Raw genomic sequence first — 22,441 nt, 5'->3', positions numbered from 1 at the left:
GTGCTCTATTTATAGATTAAGGATGCAAATGCCATCAAAAATGTCTCTCTTCTAAAAGAACCCTTTGCATGCAGTGCAACGATGAGTTAGCTGAACGGGTCAGGTGCCCAAAAGTCACCTTGCACCTGCCTATCCTTTTCCACATGCCTTAAAGCTAAAGACGACACATGCTAGATCAGATGGATGGTGACGAGAAAAGCATGAGCAGACACGCTTGTAGGGTACAGAAACATTCTTTCTATGCCTTTGGGAAGTACATAGAGAAGAAAAAGGAAGTGAATAAAGTGTGAATTGCAACTTACTGTTCTCCTTGGAGAAAGAGAAAAGGAACAGAAATGACAGATGCAATCCTCCAGAGACTGATCCCGGTTGTTACTGCGATACAGTCCAGCTGAAACAGAATGAAACATTTAAGTCCCTTTTGCTTCCTGTGACACTGTGCCTCGTGCTGTGATGCTCTTTGGTTTAAGGACTGAAGAATATCAGAGTTCCCAGCCTCTCAGCCAATCAGAGCGCTCTGCTCCATCTCCCCCACCCCTCCCTAAAGTTCCTCCAGCAGAGAGATGTTTTAAAAAGCAGGGGCAACTGCAGCATCACAGCGGGATACTTATACATCTCAGATTATCAAACACAAGAGCAATAGAAGTGTTTATGTGAACGTCTACCATGGGAATATGCAATCAGCTGAGTGTTTTCTTTTGGAAATGAATCGTCAAAATTGGACGTCAGATGTCAGATGTTCTGCTCGCACTGTTTACCTCTGTAGTCCATTTGGAGGATGTAGTTCTCATTTCACATGCCCTTTGACTGGTCCCTGCCTCGTTGTTAGTGATCTGGGGAGAACAGGGCTAGTTTTCACACTTCATACTTCTGAAAAATGCAGAAGACAATTTTTATATAAGCAAATACCTTAAAGTCACAGCCACAAAAAAACAAGCTTTTGAGCATTTCCAGCATCATTGCCCTGGGGGAAAAGATACAGTTCACTGAACACAAGATGATCTTTTGTGACAACGTGCCCCAATGGCAAAAATCAAACCGTGAAGTGTTATGAAACAAACCGATTCACGAAAAAAAGAACAATGCAAGGTGTTTAACCAGCAGCTCTAGCACAAATAAGATCTTGGAATTTGGAGGACCGAATTTGCAAAATTTAAAGATATTTTTATTTGCCATTTGAGGGGTTTTTCTCCGCAAATAAATGAGGACACATTTCATCAGAGTAAAAAAAAACGAAAATTGCAACTAAATTTTTCAAGACACATTGCAACAATATTAGCCTATAGCATGACTGATTATTAGCAATAACTTCAGGGTTGTGGATGTCAATTAATGGTGTATGCTTTTGTTGAAACCCTCATTCCGCATTATTTCAATAAAAAATCGTGTTACAAAGAAATAAACCTTTGTCCTGTTGTACCTTTGTCTTTTTTTCTTTCTTTTTTTTGATTTTCAAATAATTTTTTGCTTCAAATCAAAGATTTTAATGTTGTGATTCACCTCATAGCCAGTTGGTTTGGTTTGGTTCGTGGTTTATAACTCTTTAAAGAAGACTTTTATTAAAAATCCCAATGGGAAAAATACTTTGGGAACCAAGGCCACTGAATAAGTGGGCTGGCCATGGGCAGAAATATCAGACCACTGAATGCCAAGATCAACCAATCAGAATCAAATACTACAGAGCATCATATAACAAAACAAATGAATGCCCAAAAAGTCACACATATGGAGTTAATCTGCTCTATATCGTCATAGTCCAGTTATCTAGCGCCAGTAGTTTATGTTCTCAGGGTCTAGCCACCTTCTAGCGGGCAAGGGAAGCAAACAAATCATTTTGTAATAAATTACTCTTGGATATCTAGCTAGGACGCACTTCAAATAAACTCATTACCAACATTTTTGTGAGGCACTGTCTGGAGTTCCTATGTGATATGTTTGTTATTGTTTATGAAAAGTTTGAAGGGAAATTGAGTTATCAGGAATTACATTTACGCACACAGCAAACGTATTTATAAATATTGTGGACCAAGTACCAAGCTCTGTCTTTCTGACCCATGTCTGTCATGATTTCCCATCTGCTTGGAATGCTCACAAGCAGCCCAAACACAAACATATTAGACAAGTCCAAATGTATGATTCTGATCTCACAGTATGTCAGAGGCAGTTCAAGTGTTGACAACACTTTTATCCATCTTGATAAGGATAAAATCAATACACAAAAACAATGATCTATGGTGAGGTTTAGGTAAAAACACCACTTTTAAATCAATTGTGATTTTCATTTAACGGTACTAACAGCTCAGTTGTTTAAAGTCTTTAAAGTCTTTAAAGTCTTTTCTTCCCTATTGTAACGTATATCCGAACAGCTTCTCAAACAAGAAAAATAATAATAATAATGTAGGGCCAGACTTGATTTTTTTCCCATCAGGAATTGATTGGATGGTTGTCAAGTCACATTCATTTATATAGTGCTTTTTACAATACAGATTGTTTCAAAGCAGCTTTAGAGCTAACAGGAAAATAATGCAAAAAAGTTTGTTTCCAGAAGAAAATAGCATAACAGTTCAGCTTAATTAAGTTCAGTGATGTTTCATTTTTGTTTAAAAAAGTTATTTAGTTCATTGTGGTTTGCTATTGCTGTGATGTCATGTGAGTGACAGGTTGTCCCTCCCTTACGCCAGTAAACAGCTCATCAGAGAAGAGATGTCGTCATTGCAAGAGATTATTATGAGTGATTATTATTTATCTATACGCTATGTTCCTAGTTTTTAGAAGCCATTAAATAGCCTTGTGTGATGTCCAGACAAAAATGTAGACTAATCCATTATTCTCTGAAAATCTTCTCCCATGCTGCAGTGCTAAATATCATTCACATTACTAAGACACATTACAGGTTTGGCGTTAATGATGTTCTTATGCCTTAATTATTTGCATTGTGACCAAATTTGAATATAAGACATCTCTATTAGAGGGTAAGATTATTAATGACTTATAACTTAAATTTTAGTGGTATAAAAGCTATTATATGGCTTCAGAAGACTTAATTCATAACACGAGTTAAATCATGAGTCCACAAGTTTTTACTTTTTCATCTGTTCTTGGACATGTTTGTAGCTCAACAGAATACTTCTACATTTTGACAAACTGTTGCATTGAATTGAACGAGACGAGTGTGCGTAAGAATGGATTCATGAATGATTTACACAATTTGTTTCTGCTTGTGTTTCATGCAATGAAAGTGAATGGTGACTGACTAGAGTTCTATTATGCCTAAACTCTGCTTTTGGGTTCTACAGACAAAGTCAAACAGGTTTGAAAATGTCAAGAGGATGAAATTATTTTTATTTTCACAACCATCATGTTGTAAGGCCTGTGAAATTGGTCCAATGGAGGTTTTCCAATAACACAGGGAAGGTCTCACGTGCTCTGTCCTTTCCTCATGCGAAGTATTGGTTGTTTAAATTTACAATACTTTTAGTTATGTATTCTCTCGTAATTTCATCTGACTCCATAAATGAAAGGTCTTAATAATATCTGTGCCTCACTAATAGTGAGCGAATGACTATTCCTTTTAACCATTAAATGAACAATGTCAAGAACAGTTGGAATAATCACATGTAACAATTTAATATGTCAGGTAAATGTATCATGCCAATTTCATAATCAATTCAAAGATAATCGATACAAAACATCAAATACTCTGGAATAGAGAGAAGATGCAAACCCAACTTTAAGAAGTACGTGAGGCTGAGAGATTTCTTTCTCTCAGCCTCACGGGCCGATCTATTTACAGAAAAGGCCCCGAACTCTCTGCTGCATCTCCTTATATACACAAACCTTTCACCAGGAAACATGTACTAACAAAAGAAATTTGCATGCAGTGATCGCACCTTCATGGGGGTGGGTGACCATTTGCTTGAGAGACCACCTTCCTTTGTAAGTCAGTTATCCATAAACTCTTAAAAACCTTATTACCTTTTGTTTTACTTATTTGGAAAGAGACATTTGTACCAGTCGCACTGTGACATTTTAAACAATACCAAACATGAAAATACTCTGTGATAATCATTCACATTAAACTATACATTTTCTTTGGAGAAATCAAGTGATCATCTGGCATGGGAGAGAGGGGGTGATGGGAGAGGTAAAGAGATGTAGATTAGGATGACTCGGAGGTGAGACTTTCGTCTCGATAGTGCACGAGGGCCAGTTCAAATGGTAATCTCCGGAGAGGTCCTTTTGTCCTCTCAGGGTCTGGTCAACCCAGAAACTGACTGTCCGGAATTTCCTAATTTATCAATTCTTACAGTTTCCCTCCTTGACTCCGTGGGTCAAATTCAAATGAGCTCCTATGGAGTCACTGATCAACGTCTGTTGTAATCCTTGAGAAAAATAGTCTTTTCAATGTTAGCATCTGTAGAAGCTTGCAGAGGACTGTGTTCACCTGCAGAACACCTGGTCTCACCAGGTGTATGTTGCTTGAGTCCAGCAGGTGGATGAAAGCATTCAGGTTTTCATCCTGTGATCTTGTGATGTGAGCAAAGTTCGTAGAGTCAATCTGGACCTTTGTTACTTGTTCAGTTGACGTGTCATTCCTCCATGGAGAAACTTCTGCTTCTCTGGCACCTTCTCCACGATGATGATCTGACCCTTCTTGACCAATCCTGTCACCTCCAGCGGTACAGTTGTCTGGGCAGACCTCAGTGGATGAAGGGCTTCTCCTTGGTTCACACTGCTTTGTGTGAAGAGCCTGAGACACCTGAAAAGCATCTTAAATGTCCACTTAACGATTGAGCACTTATGAACTTGAAGTCGTATGGAAATGCATGGGAACACATAATGCAACAAAACAAAATCATGTCATGGTCAATATAAAATATCATGTTCATGTCAGCAAGTGCGAATGGTACATCTGGTCTCAAATGTTTCTCAGGGTCATGTAGAATGGTCTCATTTTAAATGTCCAATTCTTCACTACCACTGTGATGTTAAATGGTAGTGGAATTTAAATATTCTTGGTCTGAATTATTCAAAGGAAATGCAGCAAGAGGTCAGTGTAACCTAAATAAATAACAGCAATAATAATATTCAATCACAATTAGGAAGAAATGCATGTATATAATAATCACTTTGTTCATGAATCTTCCAATGCAAGCCACCTATGCAGATCTAAGAAGTGACTTGGAACATGTTTAAGCATATAAGAATGGAGATTGTTCATTCCTTGTAACAGTTTTGTGTTTTTGTGTTTGTGAGTGTGAGTGTGGGTGTGTGTGAGAGAGAGTGAGCAAGTGAGTGTGTGTGTGTGTGTGTGTGTGTGTGTGTGTGTGTTTTGTGCTGGCCATGTCGCAGTCGATGATAGGGTTAAATTGTAAATTTTGTAATTGATTGAAGTGCTCGCACTTCAGATCTGTCCGTTTTTTATGTTTCTGTTATTAGTGGTATGTTTGAGAAATCAGGGGCCCTCTGATCTTCCAACCACCCCAATAACAATCAGAAAGTTTGAACATTTTGACATTTGATAGCAGGTCTGTCTCTGCTTTATAATTCGCATCACTGACTTGTGACTGTAGCCATTCATATGTATATTTCAGTGTTTTCCCATGAGTTGGCAGTGTGTGTTGTGAATAGCGTATGCTATGTGTGTCTCTTTTAGACTGTCATGACCAACCTATATGTGTGAAGCTATCTGGGTCTGTTTGTGTGAAGATGACACATCTTCGTATGATGTGTAGTGTTCAGTTGTGAGGGTAGAGTGATGGAGGTGTGTGTTCAGTGTTCACTTCTAGGAGATGGGTGGAATATAGTCTATAACAATTGTGTTGCAAATTTAGTTCCAGTTCTAAACTGGGAGGCCATATTTACGCAGTGATGTACTATTGTGAGATGTGAATGGCCTCTTGAAGTGTCTTTTCACCCATCTCCCGAGTCTCAGGTTATGTTCTAACAATTCCGCTGTCCTGTTTGCTCCAGGTGGGCTCCTGCCCATCCTGGCATCCGTCCTTCGAGGAATTTGCAGGAGTAAACCTGAGACAGAAAACAGAAGAGAGCGAACCACAGACAGATAATTCCAATTTCAAAAGCATTAAATTCAGACGTGTGGAATTCTTTACTTGTTCCATTACCATGTCAATTGCAATTTTAATTCCAGATGTCACATGAAACCGAGTTCCATTGACCACGTCTGAATTGTTGCTGTTATTTCAGTGTGTTGTGACACCTGAAGCTGCTCTTTCAGTTCAGCCTTCAGTCCGCTGCATGTGCAATGCTCATTGCTTTCTCTCATTACAGGCAGATCTCTGGGTTGTCTGGTTAGCATTAGCTGTTTATGGTGTCGTTCACACATTTTAGTTAGTGCAGATATTTTTTTTGACCTGCAAAAAACTGTGGTACTTTTTAGCATTTCACACCCTCCTTGTAAATTTACTTCTCTGATTAATTAGATTTTAGTTGTTGCACAATTTTGGTTTGCTATTACCTGTGCCACACAATTCTAGCCGTGTACCGCCCCTTTTTGGCACTGGGTAGCACACAAATGAAGTTCTGTTTCAGAAATTCAATTTTAATGACGAAAGTCACACTTCTCCAATTATTATCCTACTCTGCGAGTGCAATATAATGTTCATTATATTTCAAGTTATAATATAATTATATTCTATAACAATACAAGCCAAATTATATTGTTTTCTGTTTCTGAAGAGTCTCTGGAACAACTTAACGCATGGTCAAATCTCTACTTGTTCTCATGTCAATACATTTGAATATGAAAAAGGCTTTTCTGGCTCAGGGCTGATAAGATGTACATTCGCTGTTTTTTTTTTTTTTTTTTTTCTTTGCTAGGTTTCAAATACATTTTCTTCTCATTTAGTCTTTTAAATGGCCATTTTAACGTTTGGTTATTCTATTTACTCTTACTTTATATTTTTCCGTTTATAGATCAGGAAAACTATATCGCTTTGCAGTCCTTCCCAAGGATGCACGACACAAGTGGTCAGTCCCGAAGATCAGGAGCAGAGGCAGTTGGCTACTTCTCTAGGATTTTGCCGAAACACGCACAACAATCAAAGAGACCTTTTCATAGCCCCCTTGGGTGCCCTTCAAGATCTTAATTCAATCGTAACATTAAATTAGAAAAGAAGACATCGGAACACATCCACCCACCCAAGTCGCCAGCAAACTCCCTGATATCAGCTGTTAGCCGTCGCTAACCTCTGACGCAAACTTGTGGAAATATACGAATCCGTTGATCTATTTTGGAAGAAACAAATCTCAGAGTAATTCAGAATACATTCAAACATAACAATATTTAGTTCTCTGAAGCCTTAAATATAAAACGATTTTTGTTTCAAGATTAATGAGATGCATTCGTTTCTGATTTTCAGATTTCTTTGTCTTGAATAGTATCCTCAAATATTTGAACAGCTTGACGGTCAAAATCAGGATGCGCGCGATCATAGCTAGTTATAACGGCGCCTTTTTATACTTGTATTACCCCAGCGTGTTACAATGTTTTAGAGTTCATTCTGCCATCGTTTTTACAGACTCGCCACATTTAACAGCTCCTGTCAGTTGTGTTGGATATATTTTAGAGATTACTCTGCCATCGTTTTTACAGTCTCGCCATATCCCCAACCACCTAACAGTGATAACTGAGCACAATTTTCCAATTTTCCCAAATTTTTGACTAGATAGCATATCAAATACTTTAGAGGTTTACTTTTCAGAGGAACTTAAATAAGCCAAATTAAATTGAATTACCTAATTTAATTCCATCGGTGTTAAAGTTTAAGCTTTTAAATTCAATATAGTCAACATTAGTTATGGTTTAGTATAGGATATTAATGACCCAAAACAAGGGTTAAGCGTTTGGAATCCAGCATGGCTTTAGCATTAGCAGTTTAGCATTAGCCTTGAGCGTTTTGAAAACAGCATGGACGATAGCATTTAGCATAGCCTTGATATTTGAGTTTTAGCCTGTAAATCATATCATCCTTTTTTCCCAAAATGTTCTTCTCATAAACAATGCATCGATCTGCCTTTTTATTTATAAAATCACGTGTTTTCCGATCGTTAACAACTTCTGTTGTTTGCTCATTGTCATCAAGTGTTGCTAGTGTTTAAACAAAGCCAACACAACAATGGCCAGAAAACATGCTTCTGATTTTAAAACTTTTTAGGCTTTACTTTTTCAGCTCTTCATCGAGTTATTAATTATTTGGGAGATGTTATTCTCACTTTAGGTTTCGTTTCTTGTTGCTTAGGCAAAACAAGGCGATCTTTAAAATCTAATACACAAGGTTTTTCAATCTTCATCTGGCTGCCGCATCACATTTCTAAACAAAGCAGGGCTTTAATTCCGACCAGTAAACAATGCAAACATTTCTTCAACACTTCTATAAAGGGCAGAAAAGGTTTACTTACCATACCGGCGGAAGAAAGAGAAGATGTTTCAAAACCTCATGCTGATTTTAGAATCCCAAATACTTGCTGGAAAGGACGTTTTCTCGTGAAACTGTTTTTATCTGTTTAGAGATCACGTCGAGGTCACCACTTTGTAAGGCCTGTGAAATTGGTCCAATGGAGGTTTTCCAATAACACAGGGAAGGTCTCACGTGCTCTGTCCTTTCCTCATGCGAAGTATTGGTTGTTTAAATTTACAATACTTTTAGTTATGTATTCTCTCGTAATTTCATCTGACTCCATAAATGAAAGGTCTTAATAATATCTGTGCCTCACTAATAGTGAGCGAATGACTATTCCTTTTAACCATTAAATGAACAATGTCAAGAACAGTTGGAATAATCACATGTAACAATTTAATATGTCAGGTAAATGTATCATGCCAATTTCATAATCAATTCAAAGATAATCGATACAAAACATCAAATACTCTGGAATAGAGAGAAGATGCAAACCCAACTTTAAGAAGTACGTGAGGCTGAGAGATTTCTTTCTCTCAGCCTCACGGGCCGATCTATTTACAGAAAAGGCCCCGAACTCTCTGCTGCATCTCCTTATATACACAAACCTTTCACCAGGAAACATGTACTAACAAAAGAAATTTGCATGCAGTGATCGCACCTTCATGGGGGTGGGTGACCATTTGCTTGAGAGACCACCTTCCTTTGTAAGTCAGTTATCCATAAACTCTTAAAAACCTTATTACCTTTTGTTTTACTTATTTGGAAAGAGACATTTGTACCAGTCGCACTGTGACATTTTAAACAATACCAAACATGAAAATACTCTGTGATAATCATTCACATTAAACTATACATTTTCTTTGGAGAAATCAAGTGATCATCTGGCATGGGAGAGAGGGGGTGATGGGAGAGGTAAAGAGATGTAGATTAGGATGACTCGGAGGTGAGACTTTCGTCTCGATAGTGCACGAGGGCCAGTTCAAATGGTAATCTCCGGAGAGGTCCTTTTGTCCTCTCAGGGTCTGGTCAACCCAGAAACTGACTGTCCGGAATTTCCTAATTTATCAATTCTTACAATGTTAATAACATTACTAACAATACATTTTGTACTTTGCATATATGCTGAAATACAAGTTTTAACAGGAATGAAAACCTCATTTAGACCTGAAAATCAAGTGCCAGAACAATCTACCAGAAAAAAAAAGGGAAAAAAAGCCTGGCAGACAGCTGCTGCACCTTTTCACTTTTCTGACTCGTTATGTTCGTTGTGAAGATTTTATTTATATTGATTGTATTTTATGTTGCAATGGAGTAAAGGTGTGGTTAAATTTTTCTCCCTGGCTGACATAGGAAGGGGATCTTATTATAATCTTACTGCCACTTAATCTGCACGTTTCCACAGACAGTAAAAGAAATGGACACAGCGACCCCATTGGATTCAACGGAGAAAAGTGAAGTCAATTAGAAGCACTCACTTCCTGATGGCTGAGCGTACTGCGCAGACTCAAACTGAGCTTGACGACGTAGATGTTACGTGAGCAACCTGTCTGTCTTCTAGCTGTGCCAAGAGAAATCTGAATCATTCCCTTCCGAAACTTGCAGAGACGGAGAGCGTGAGTAGGAGGTGTCCATGAGCTAGGAGCAGGAGCAACTTTTGCTAAGTATTCTGATTAATTATTTTGTCATTTTGCCTCCACGTCCCCCCCGATTGCCTGCGAGCTTCTCCTCCTGTCCATACGGTAATTTCTCTACTGTGCGACAGACAGAGCCGGACAGTAACGGAGTACATTTACTTGAGTACAGTACTTAAGTACAATTTTGAGGGATCTGTACTTTACTCGAGTATCATTTTTGGGGAGTACTCATGACTTTACTCAAGTACATTTGAGAGGCAAATATTGTACTCTTTACTCCACTACATTTCTATCCATAACTGTGAGTACCCGTTACTTCTTCTAAAAAAAAAAAAAAAAAAAAAAAAGGAAAAAAGAAACATCTCGAAAACCCTCAATTTGTTGTTTCCCTCTCAAATGTGATTGGATTGTGCAGGCGCCACTGATTGGGACAGCCTATCAGCAATTACCTTCAGCTTTCCGCCAAAGTCAACTCCATGGTCAGATTTAGATAAGAGACGTAACCATGGACGAAACAATGGATGAAGACGCAGCAGGTCCATCCCGGGAGCGATATTTTTTTTCCCAGGATGGTAGGGCAAGACTCATGAATATTCATTAGGGAAGTCATCCCTGATTGGTCTTAACCCCAGTGACGGGTAGGTTTAGGGGTGGGGTTAGGGGTAGGTCATCAGACCAATCAGGGATGACTTCCCTAATGAATATTCATGAGTCTTCCCCTACCATCCTGGGAAAAACAATATCGCATCCCGGGAATGTGCCAACCCGTGGCCCCACCTCGCCAGACTATTTCAATTTTCTGAACAAGTTAATGATAGTTTTCGCTTCAAGTGTTTGCTGTGTTTACCAATGTAAGTACTGTGGCAGTAGTAATGCAATATTTAGAAAATGTACTCTTGTACTCTTGATACTCAAGTACTTTTAAAAACAAGTACTTCAGTACTTTTACTTAAGTAGACATCTGACTGTAGTACTTTTACTTGTACTTGAGTAAAATTTAGCAAGGGGTATCTGTACTTTTACTCAAGTAATGAAGCTGTGTACTCTGTCCGCCTCTGGCGACAGAGAGTCGCGTGGTTATGACGCAATCGTTAGCCTATTTTTACAAAAACTGCTTCTACGGGGCCATAGCGTAAGATACAAGGTAATGGAGCCTTTTATACATTGTCGTGTTTCTTTAGAAATAAATAATGGACAAATGGAGTCTTTAAATGCCTCAGATGTAAAGTTATTCGCTGTCAAAGTGACGCCAAAATGAACGGGAGTCAATGGAATGCTAACAGCAGGTGAGGGTCTGCTAATCAATGGCGGCGCCCGGGGAAGCTTAAATTTATGAAACATTGCCCCCCTGGTTTCCACCCACAGCGCCGCCATTTGGTTTTCGCAAGTGCCAACACAGTAAGTTGTAACCAGTTCTAACCATAGACTGTAAAAAAAAGATGGACGACACGCCTTCATTCTCTTCCATTGGTGAAAATTGAAGCCGCCAAAGTCCTAATATGGCGCTGACATCTTACACAAATTTGGGACCCGAGTCTGCGCAGTAGTAAGCTGAAGTGGAGCCGCGATATCAAGGTCCCGCCCTTACTCTCGCAGAAACCGTTAGTACAGTTTACTGCAGAACAACTCATGTCAGTGTGGGGGAAAAAAACAGTTATGGACATGTAGAAATTAAAGCTGAAGCTCCAATCTCCTCCCGAAAATCCCCCAAAAAGTCCATTGGAGCCTCAGTGACTACTTTGTTTAGAGAAGCTGTCAATCATGACTTGTGACAAAAAAATGTCACAGCTGTCTTATAAAGACTTCAGGGTACTGTGTCAAGTTGTGTAAAACTTCAACATGAAGGTACATACAAGTCGATGAGATGAATCAATGTAACTCCACAACTAATGTAGGCTACTATGTAACTACATAAATGTATCCACCACTAACCATTTAGAAACGTCCAGGCGCAGTCGAAAAGTTGCAACCTCTTCCTGAGTATTTATTCGCGTGTTTTGAGCTCGTGTAAAGGATCGCCGTCGTCTGAATGGAGGCGGGGAGCAGCAGCTCATTTGCATTTAAAGGGACACACACAACAAAGGGGCAAATTTGACAAGCTATAATAAATGATCTGGGTGGTATTTTGAGCAGAAATTTCAGAGACACATTCTGGGGACACCATTTATAGAAAAGGGGCATATGAAAAGGGGCATGTGTCACCTTTAAAATATCTTTTGTGTTCAAAAGAAAAAGAAACTTTGAAACAGGTTTCACCAGTTCTGGGGGCAATCGTGAAAAAAGGTGGAATTGAAATGGCCTCAGAAGGCATGAAACATCACCCAACAGCAAGGACACATTTATTTGTAAATTCCGTAAATCCCTCCACATAGTATACCTCTAAACCACTGGCCTACCACAGAGGATTTACAACCAGATTAAGGTGACATTAACACCTATCAGAATGTGCACATTTCCTACTTGTACATTTTTTTGCCTTCAAACTGCATCTGTTGAATCAGTAATGACCATGCAGCTGTGCAGTCGCAATATGGAGGGTGTTGGATCACCATCAGTAAACAATTTACCACATCTGTTCGACAATCCTTCGGTCAACAACATTCTTGGCCGCTAAAAAAAAAACTGGTTTCTCTTTGTCTAACTAAATGCTCGTCCAAATCACTCAATTCCACACAATGATGTCCAAACATTAAAAAAATACAATATTAAACATTGCAGCATCTCTACAACAGTATTAAAAAGGAACAAAATACCTAAATGTAGCTGATTTGATTTCTCTAAATAACACCGCTTGATGAAGGGGGCTGTGCAGCATTTAACATGTTCATTAGAGCAGTAAATGTTCCCTGCAGCATTTGTCAGTAGTTTTTATTTAATTTTATTTAATTCTTTGCTGACATTGAGAGGGGTTTCACTTGGCAAATGTATCTAATTAGCAGATCCCACCTCAAAATGACAAAGTGCGAAGTGTGGGGAAAGGCAGTACCAAACAAACGTGAGCATTCTTCACAGCAATCCAGATTTATTCTGACCTGCTGTAGTTCACACATTCTGAGAACCGTGACCTACTTCTAACTGCTAGACAAAAATTACCCATGAAGCACCAGTGAAAAATGCTTTAAGGAGAATTCAGTTTTCCTGTTTTATGCGAGCACAAGGCAACCACTCATTCATGTTTGTTCTACTACAAAAGCCTCTCAAACAAATTTCACTTACCATGCTTAAGTTTTCCATTGCATAAGGAAGCAGTTTTAGTTGAATGCACAAGCATGGAAAAACATTGTATTTTAGATTTCACAGCATCTCAAGACAGACAGAATTAAGATGCATTTACATGGTAACTTCAAATATAAACACCATTTGATATTGGTTTCCAACAGTACAGTACATCATTATTAATACATGCCTGCAAATACAAATATGACAATATATGATTTCAAATATTTGAAAATATGTAAAAAGCATAATTTAGGCATCATTACAAATTAGCGGACTTCATTTGCAAGGAATTAAGCCATTGTGAGTTTTTTTGCAAAATAAAAACAATGGCAAAAAAATTAAGGTCTCCAATTTCAAATCATGAAAAAACTGCATTACAGTGTCAAACAAAGTAAAAGAAAATATACAAAATAATTAAGGGGTTAAAAACAAATGTTCAGAGACTGCAAAATTCCCAAACGCTTTTACCCGTTGATTGTTACTACAACATTTTACTCCACATGGGGGAGCTGTGATCTTCTGGTAAAACTGAGAATTGGGTATTTAAAATCTTATAGGATGAATCCACATTTAAAACCAACACAACCCTAAATGGACACACAACAGATTAACCACAAACTCAAAGCTAATATATACAATTATTTAATTTTTCTCTGGATGCCCCCAGGTTTTGTGAAATTTAGTTCACGTTTTGGGACAAATTCCCCAAAGTATAGTCAGCCCATTAGAAGGTGCAGTTATAAAATTAAAAAAAAACACCAACATAAGTGAATACAGCATTTATTTATTTTTTTCATAAATATTTAAAACGAGTCAATTAACATTCTAAATTTATACAAAAATTGCAGGCTCCTGTCCTGGACAATAAAGCCCAAGACATTCATTACGATACGATGTATAAAATAAAAAGATAACCAAATTCCAGTCCTTCTTCACCAATAGTGCAAGATGAGATCAATGCATCGGTTCCTTCAAGGACAGTTGCCGTACTTGCTACCATTCACGCAATGTCACATGTAGAGGGTGAAAAGCACATAAATATGCATTACGGATATAGCACCTAGTGTTCGTGGTAGAATTTTCTCCACAGTTCTGATTTACGAAGGGAGAGAAGAAGAAAAAATTCCAACACTTCTCCATCTTATTTACTGATATAGCCAAAACCGGGGACATAAAAATCTAAATATAGCAATAAAAAAAAATGGCAATAAAAGTGAGGTGACTGACATGAGTGAGGAGCTGGGAGGCTTCTGACTCATTCACATCTCATTAAACAGGGAGGGGGAAGCACATCAGTATGCAGAAAATGAGTAGAAACATAAGCAGCCCTTAAGGCAATGACCCAGAGTTCAACTCAAATGCCCAGCTGAGGTTAGAAGGCAAGATCCAGCCAAGACTGAAACACACAGTCTGTAAAGTAAAAAAAATCCTAGGGCATCAAGATAAACTTTATGGTGTACATATAAAAATGTAGCCAAAATGCTGTTTTAGGTAGATTGTCACTGCTGATTGGTTTGTCACACTGCACCAGTTATTCTTTCTTGTGGTGTATGTCATTGTTGTTCTGTAGCATGGTTGCATTTTGCAGGACTTTAGGAAGCCTTTTGCCTTTTGTGTATGCATGGTACCAGAAGTTGAGGAAGAGGAGGAGGAAGACGACGCCATACAGAGTAATGAGGTAGATGAAAATGGGGTACGGGTAAGGACATTCTTTCATGAAGTAGTACTGGCTAATATGAACGGTTACGATGACAAACTGGATCTGAGAAAAGAGCACAAACAAAAAAACAATGCATGTCAAATCCGATTCAAATCAGTTAAGCTGTTAGTATGAACACCAAAACACCACAAAACAAGATTTTTAAATCCAGATCTAAACCACATCCATATGCGATTTTAAATTAATTTCTATAGCCACACACACACACACACACACACACCAAAAATAAATGAAAAATGTTGTAATACATACCAGCTGTATTGAAGTTAGATGCTTCTTCCACCATAAAAATTTTTGAAAGGTAGGGCCGAGGGCTGACAGTCCATAGTATGTATACATGATGACATGAACAACGCAGTTTAGGGGGGCGTGAAATGTCCCCAAACCACCTGCAACAAAAAAAGAAAATCGTCTTTTAACTCTTTCCCCACCAGCATTTAAAAATCATTTTCACAAAAATGTCAAGACCCCCAGAATATTTTGAATTCCTGAACATGTAATATGTCAAAAGAAAGAACAGAGTCTCTGCTTTAAAAAAAAAAAAAAAAAAAAAAGTTTATTATAGCTTCATGCATTCTTTTTTAATCAAAACTTGAATGTGGGTAAGTTTAATAAAAAAAATTAGCAAAAAGCTGAGAAAATCTGGATCATATTCAGAACGATGACCAAAACATAGACGGAGTAGACTGAGTCCATCAACTCCTCTAATGCATGCACAGTCCTATAGCTCATCTTAGCTCGACATTTCATTCAGTAACATTAGGCTTGAATTTATATGCTGTTTAATGTTGATGATCGCGTTATTTTACATATGCATATGATCTCGCTTGTTTCTGATCAGGAGATTCTGTACTCTTTCAGTAGATGTGTCATAGCGTATAATAGTGAGAACACGGAAAGCTAAAAAAAAATCTGTCAATGCGGGGAAACGTTCTCTCACAAATGACAGAACTTTCCGTCAATGGCGGGGAAAGAGTTAAGTGTAGTCTTGCAATCAGGGGAAAAGATAAAGACATACCTGGAGAAAACCTGACTCCAAACCACCAAGTGAAAGGCATGATGGAATGATGAAAGACGTGTAGAAAGGACACCTGATTTTGCTTTTTTCTTAGTACAAAGAAGATCTGGCCAGAAAAGACAGATAAAAGACCCGGTATTGGCATTTGTTTTCTGTGATCTGAACACAAAGGACAGCACTAAACACTGTTCATGTTTAAATGGAGTGATCCAATGTTAAAATGTTTCTAATCCAAACACTCAAACAACATTTGATTGTAGTCAGAGGTATTTTGCATGTATAGTTTCAATAAAAATCCAATGCAACTGCCCCATGTCTATTAAAAGCACTTTTACTTACTGACAAATGAGTCAATTATTTTCTGTGGTAACTGACAGCATGCCATAGATGATTTAACCAGAGCTTAAGTTATATTGCTTCTATATAAGAAAAGCAAGCTTCCAATTTTCCACCCAATAGATTTAGTTTTGTCTCTCTGACTCACAATATTTCCATTTTATACCATCTAATAATATTGCTGACTGACAGTGTAGAGTGCCCTCCACTAATATTGGCACCCTTGGTAAATATGAGCAAAGGTGGCTGTAAAATATTATATATATATATATATATATGCATTGTTTTTCCTTTTGATCTTTCATTCAAAATTCTAACCTTTCATTGAAGTGAAACAATTAAAAGTGGAGGGAAACTCACATTATAAAAAAAAAAAAATCTCTAGTTCATGTTGGCCACAATTATATGCACCCAATTATTGCAATGTCCTTTTCCCAAGATAGCAGCCTTGCTCGCCAGCTCTGAACACCTGACAGAACACTATTCCTTACAGAATCTTGCCAGATCCCCAGCTCCATGTTGGTGCTTTTCCTCTTCAGTTCATCCCATTCATTTTCTATAGGGTTAGGTTAGGGAACTGGGACGGCCATGGCAGAAGCTTCATTTTTGACTCAGTGACACATTTTTGTGTTGATTTTGATGTTTGTTTTGGATCATTGTCCTGACAGAAGATCCAACCATGGCCCATTATAGGATTTCTAGCAGAAGCCGTCAGGTTTTGATTTTTTACCTGTTGGTATTTTCTAGAATCCATGATGTCATGTATCTGAACAAGATGTCCAGGACCTCCAGCAAAAATAAAAAAAGGCCCACAACATTAAAGATCCAGCAGAATATTTAACCGTGGGCATGGGGTATTTTTTTATCCCTGTTTGCAACAAACCCATCTGGTGAATATGCTGGAGTTTGTTTTTGGATGAGCAAGGAAGATTTTTCTTGAAACCCTCCCAAACAACATGTGATGTAGGTGTTGTTTGATAAAAATAAAAAAAATTACTCAAGACTCAACAAATCTCTGCAATTTTCCAGCGGTGATCCTTGGAGTGTTTGGTCACTCAAACTTATCCTCCTCACCGTGCATTAGGAAGATATAGACACATCCTCTTCCAGGCAGATTTCTAACATCTTTAATTGATTGGAAGTTAATTTAGTTGATTCTTAATTATTGCCCTGATGGTGGAAATGGGGATTTTCAATGCTTTAGCTATTTTCTTACAGCCACTTTCTATTTTGTGAAGCGCAACTTTTTTCTGCACATCAGAACTATATTCTTTGGTTTTACTCATCGTGATGAATGATTAAGGGAATTTGGCCTTTGTGTTTCCTCATATTTAAACTCCTGTGGAAAAGGAAGTCATGGCTGGACAATTTCATTCTCCTAGTTACCCTGGTGTGCTAAAAAAAAAAAAAAAAACTAAATATGAATGAGAATATACTTCAGAAATATTTTACTCATAAGAATTTCTATGGGTGCCAATAAGTGTGGCCAACACGCATTGGAAAAAAAACATTTTGCATAATGTGAGTTTTTTTAAGTAAAGATCAAAAGGATAAACAATGCAGATTTACTTTTCACAGCCACCTTTGCTCATTTTTACCAAGGGTGCCAGTATTAGTGGAGGACACTATATGTCAAAGATGTGACAACTATTTGCCGTTATATATGCTGTTTGCTTCAGTAGCAGTAGTAATGCAGATGTCATGAAATCAAGGTAATAAGTAGGAAAAATCACTCACTGTGTCCAACATCTCAATGAACTTGGAGAAGTAATAGAGCCAACAAGTCCATGCCATCTGGAGAATGAGAAATATAGATCAAGCACAAATGCCCGACAAACTATAAAATACAAAACAAATTCATCAGACAAGGATTTAATAATATCACTCAGAAATAAGTGTATTGCAGGAGGTCTGAATGGTTCTGTGGAACATTTAAGTCAAGTGAAGCCAACCACATCTAAGCCAAATACCTAAGCCTGGTGCCAGGTTACATGAGAAAAAAAGAAAAAAAAACCAGGGCAGAGGTTTTCACACGGCAGGTAAAGCAACATTTCTTCTGCTCTCACCCTCATGGCTTGTGGCGATCGAGAGGGGTCTAACAGATCACAGCCGAATGAATATCCTGTTCCCCAGCCTGACATCACAAACTGCAAAGAAAGAATACACTTGTAAGAGGCTTGATTGAAATTCAAGAACTTAATAAATGTACCTTTGGCCATACCATTTATATGGAGATAGACTAAAGAAAAAAAGAGCCCATTATAAATACCTGACAAGGCAAGAAAAACTCATGTTTAGCCGAATGTCTAAACTGATTTTTTCTATACAACAAAAATGGACTGATTCAAACTAAATTTCCAAAAGGGCAAAAAAGCTCTAAAGAATTTCACTAAACTGATATTTTCAGTTTGTTCAACACAGCACTACTACATGGCTTCAGAAGATGTAGAATACAGCAAACAAGTTAATAAGTGCCTGGCAGTATGAATCACATCCACTTTTATTGTATGGAAAGGAGCTGATTTAGACATATTGCAAAACATCTTTTGTGAGCCACAGACAGACAATCATATAATTGTGGAACAACATGAGGAAGAGTAAATTGTAATTTTTGAGTAAACTGAACTAGGTAGGTTCTAGGTACTGAACGCTATAGGTAAACTCATTCCACCCATTTACACATTAGCTATTTGTGTGAACAGCATGAAACTAATTGAAATGGCAGCATAACTCAATGGACTCTAACAATATAATGTTCATCAAAAAAAGTATCTTTGTAAACTCTCAAGCAAAACACACAACAGGTTTGCCTGCCAGCAAAAATAATGATATTTACCTCATAACACATGTAAAGAGAAAGAGCCACAACACTGAAATTATAGATGACGAGGACCGGCTTCAGATTAAACGGTTTCCTGTTCTCCATTATCCTGGGCCCCAGTAACGTCACAAAGAAGATGTAAAATAAAATAATAGCTGTTTGCAGGATAGGAGAGGGCATGAACAGCCAGTCTTTTGTCCTCGGGTCTGAAATCACATCACAAAAATATCTGAACTCCATGTAATGTCTCCATGCACAGCAACATCTATTGTAACGGTTGTGCATTAATCTATGTCCGATATTGCTGTTGTTGTTGTGCATCATAATTCTCTGAGATCAATAAATTACACTGATGTATGAGAAACTGAGGTTTCAATCTCAGAAACAGAATCAGTCAACTTCTAAAAAAAAAAAAAAATGTGTATATATATATATATATATATATATATCAAAATGTAAGATATAATATATACTTATTATAAAATAAGATATAATTATTTGTTTATTTAATTTAAGTTTAAGAGCGCAGGGAGCCTGACTGTCAGTTTGCAGTGCTTCATGGGAGTGGTTGGGCACTAGAGTTCTTTTGGCATGAGGAACTCCACTGTTAAACGTGTTTGTCAAAAAATAAGATTCAACAAAAAGCATATACCATCAATAAACAAGCTCATAGCTCACAGTAGGTCTGTCTTTAATGATTTAAGTTATCGCCCAAAATCAATTCCCTTATGGACAAAATTATTTTTCAATGGGATTTTTACTTTCAGAATCTGACTGTTGCAGGTCATACATTGGTGTTTTTTTTCTCTAATGTCAGAAACCTTCTTACCTGCATTTTCGATCAACTTGATCCACCTGTCATACAAGTGTTCAGCTGTGGATGTGAACTCAGAGAATGCCATCACCGCCAATGATCAGAGCCTAAGGAGACAATTACAAAGCGTAAACAGGAGAGAACCCTCAAAGACCAACTACCGTAAAATCTACCATTTTTATCCTTTACATCTTTCATTTAGCCTTGAACGCCACATGTCATTCAGACTGAATTTAAAATTGATCAATTCAAATACACTTTCACAGTACTGTTCCCTTCTAGACAGTATGACATGATGTGATGTGATATGGAACCTCAATGTTGCAAAAATGATGCAAGAATGGCTTATTTATGGTGGCCGCATGAAAGGTTGTATTGTGCTTAGAAAACACAAAAAGTTTAAATCAGCAGTTGGACCATCCTCCATCCACTCCAGCAAACTCTGAGCTGAACAAGAGGGTGAGTGTTGGGACACAATGGTCAGCAGTCATTGTACATTAAGGACACAGACGCCAGGACAGCCCATAAAATCATGGGGGTGGATAAACGAAGAAATGCAGAGCCCGAGAACAATGTACAGTATATAGCCTACCACATAACGGTTCAACTCAGAGATGCATACAATGGAGAAACTCAGTTGTTCTTGATACCATTACCAGAAAAGTGCATTTCAAATCGTATTATTCTGTAATAAATGTACACATCTGTGGCTCTGTATTCGGGGCGTAGCCTATAATTTCACTCATTAAAGGGATTGTTCACCCAAAAATGACAATTCTGTCAGTTTACTCACCCTCAAATTGTTTCCAAACCTGTATACATTTCTTTCCTCTGCTGAACAAAGAAGATATTTTGAAGAATGCTGGTAACCAGACAGTTGATGGAACACACTGACTTCCATGTTTTCCCCATACAGTTTGGATACCCATATTCTTCAAGATATCTTCTTTTGTGTTCAGCAGAAGAAGGAAATTCATACAGGTTTGGAACAACTTGAGGGTGAGTAAATGACAGAATTTTAATTTGAGTGAACCATTCCATAAAAAGGACAAATAGGATGAAGAATAAATGAAAAGTGCTGAAATTGCAAAAATGACTTGGATAATTAAAAGATCCACATTATTAATATTGCTTATGGAGTTACAAGATAATTCAAAGCTATAGCAACTTAAAAACCAAACAAATTTGTATTATTTTATGTCTGAAAATAAATAAATTTATTATACTGATATTTAAAAATATTATAATTTGAAAAATTGAAATTACTACAAGAATAACAATATATTTTTCAGCTGCATATAAAAAAATAATAAAAAAAAGTAGTGTCTAAAATGCCATCGTTGTTGGTGAGGGTGAATATCAGCAGGCAATTTAATCAATAAATAAAGACCACATTATCACATTTATAACTGGATTTCATACATCAAATTACAATAATTATGTTTTTTTTTTTTTTTAAATCATTAACTCGAAGGCTGTACATGAATTCAGGCATCATTCTGGTGAAGCATCAATCAACTCAAGCGTTTTTGCCTCTCTTCAATGTTTGAAGTCGAGAAACTAATCAAACATGTGTTTCAGGGTATACTGGTCCAATAATCTGGAGAGAGTTGCCCGCCTAGATACTGTAATCTTTAATACAAGCCTCGACACGCCTGTTGCCATAAGACAGACTGGTTACAGGTGTGAGAGGAGGACACTACCTTCCCTCCACACAGGTGCATTCAGGAACCGCATGGGCTCTTGACAGCTGAACTGGAAAGCCCAATAGCTAACCCTAACATAACATATTAAGTTTTATGTTTAAGTGTGGGATATGGATAATGGATAATGACATTTCAGACGACAACAACAACAACAAACAAAAAAAAAAACATACAAACATAATATATTATATTATACACACACACTCATCAGTATTTGGTAGACGCCACCTGACCTAAAGAAGTAACCATACCCAAATCATAAAAAGTGTGATATCAACCTGAAAATAAATAACTATAATTAAGTGACTCAAAATACTGAGAGAAAATACTGTAACTCACTCCCACGGTTTTAACAGGGAAGGCAGAATATCCTCATTATTACAAATAAATTCACAGCATGTCACATATGGACTTCACACAAAAAAGGCAAGTGCAGGTGCGCGCGTCTTACCGTGACAAAACAGACGGAAAATCAGATATGTGTGTATTTCCACGCACACCTCGAGGTCCTCCTGGTCCTCCGTGCCAGGTAAAGTAGTTTAAAAAGTAAAAATCTTAAGGTTTGAACACACGACCTCCATCAATTAACCTTAAACACGCGCGAGCTCCCTCTTCATTGCAATAACCGAGCGGTGGGCGGAGACGTTCACCTGATTCCGAGACTGAGGGCTCTGATTGGTCAAATGTCGCATCAGGACTTGTAATACCCCCACGCTATAGGGTGCGTGAATTTATAAGGAAAAAAGTATG

The 22,441-nt window shown here is 37.7% G+C and overlaps 2 protein-coding genes across 2 annotated transcripts in view; both read right to left on the bottom strand.

Moving 5' to 3' along the window:
- Positions 1 to 12,005, bottom strand: part of pde4d (phosphodiesterase 4D, cAMP-specific) — a 150,923-nt gene extending 138,918 nt beyond the window's left edge. Inside the window, exons 1-4 of the mRNA XM_079897287.1 lie at positions 11,990 to 12,005; positions 910 to 964; positions 759 to 833; positions 303 to 391 (exon numbers count right to left, since the gene is read on the bottom strand). Of these exons, the coding sequence (XP_079753413.1) occupies positions 303 to 391; positions 759 to 833; positions 910 to 960 (215 nt within the window). The 5' untranslated portion in view covers positions 961 to 964; positions 11,990 to 12,005. The remainder of the gene's footprint in view (positions 1 to 302; positions 392 to 758; positions 834 to 909; positions 965 to 11,989) is intronic.
- Positions 12,006 to 14,246: 2,241 nt separating this feature from the next.
- On the bottom strand, positions 14,247 to 22,324 carry elovl7a (ELOVL fatty acid elongase 7a). Its single transcript, XM_079897354.1, has 8 exons — positions 22,143 to 22,324; positions 20,001 to 20,092; positions 19,187 to 19,377; positions 18,417 to 18,497; positions 18,088 to 18,144; positions 16,015 to 16,120; positions 15,249 to 15,385; positions 14,247 to 15,038 (listed from the first exon to the last, which is right to left on the bottom strand). The coding sequence occupies exons 2-8, from the start codon at positions 20,071 to 20,073 to the stop codon at positions 14,808 to 14,810; spliced, it is 876 nt and encodes a 291-aa protein (XP_079753480.1). The 5' UTR covers positions 20,074 to 20,092; positions 22,143 to 22,324; the 3' UTR covers positions 14,247 to 14,807.
- Positions 22,325 to 22,441: the final 117 nt, after the last annotated feature.

Source organism: Squalius cephalus, assembly GCF_949319135.1.
Source record: "Squalius cephalus genome assembly, chromosome: 16".
NCBI lineage: Eukaryota > Metazoa > Chordata > Actinopteri > Cypriniformes > Leuciscidae > Squalius > Squalius cephalus.
The sequence above is the reverse complement of the archived record's forward strand: the minus strand, read 5'-3'. Positions and strand labels throughout refer to the sequence as shown.

What these genes read in the sequence shown, in the direction of transcription:
- elovl7a (XM_079897354.1), bottom strand. Translation starts at nt 20,073, where the DNA reads ATGGCATTCTCTGAGTTCACATCCACAGCTGAACACTTGTATGACAGG. An exon ending in GATCGCCACAAGCCATGAGG is followed by an intron (nt 18,145 to 18,416) that starts GTGAGAGCAGAA and finishes CTCATTCTCCAG; the next exon opens with ATGGCATGGACTTGTTGGCT. An exon ending in TCATTGAGATGTTGGACACA is followed by an intron (nt 16,121 to 18,087) that starts GTGAGTGATTTT and finishes TTTTCTGGCCAG; the next exon opens with ATCTTCTTTGTACTAAGAAA.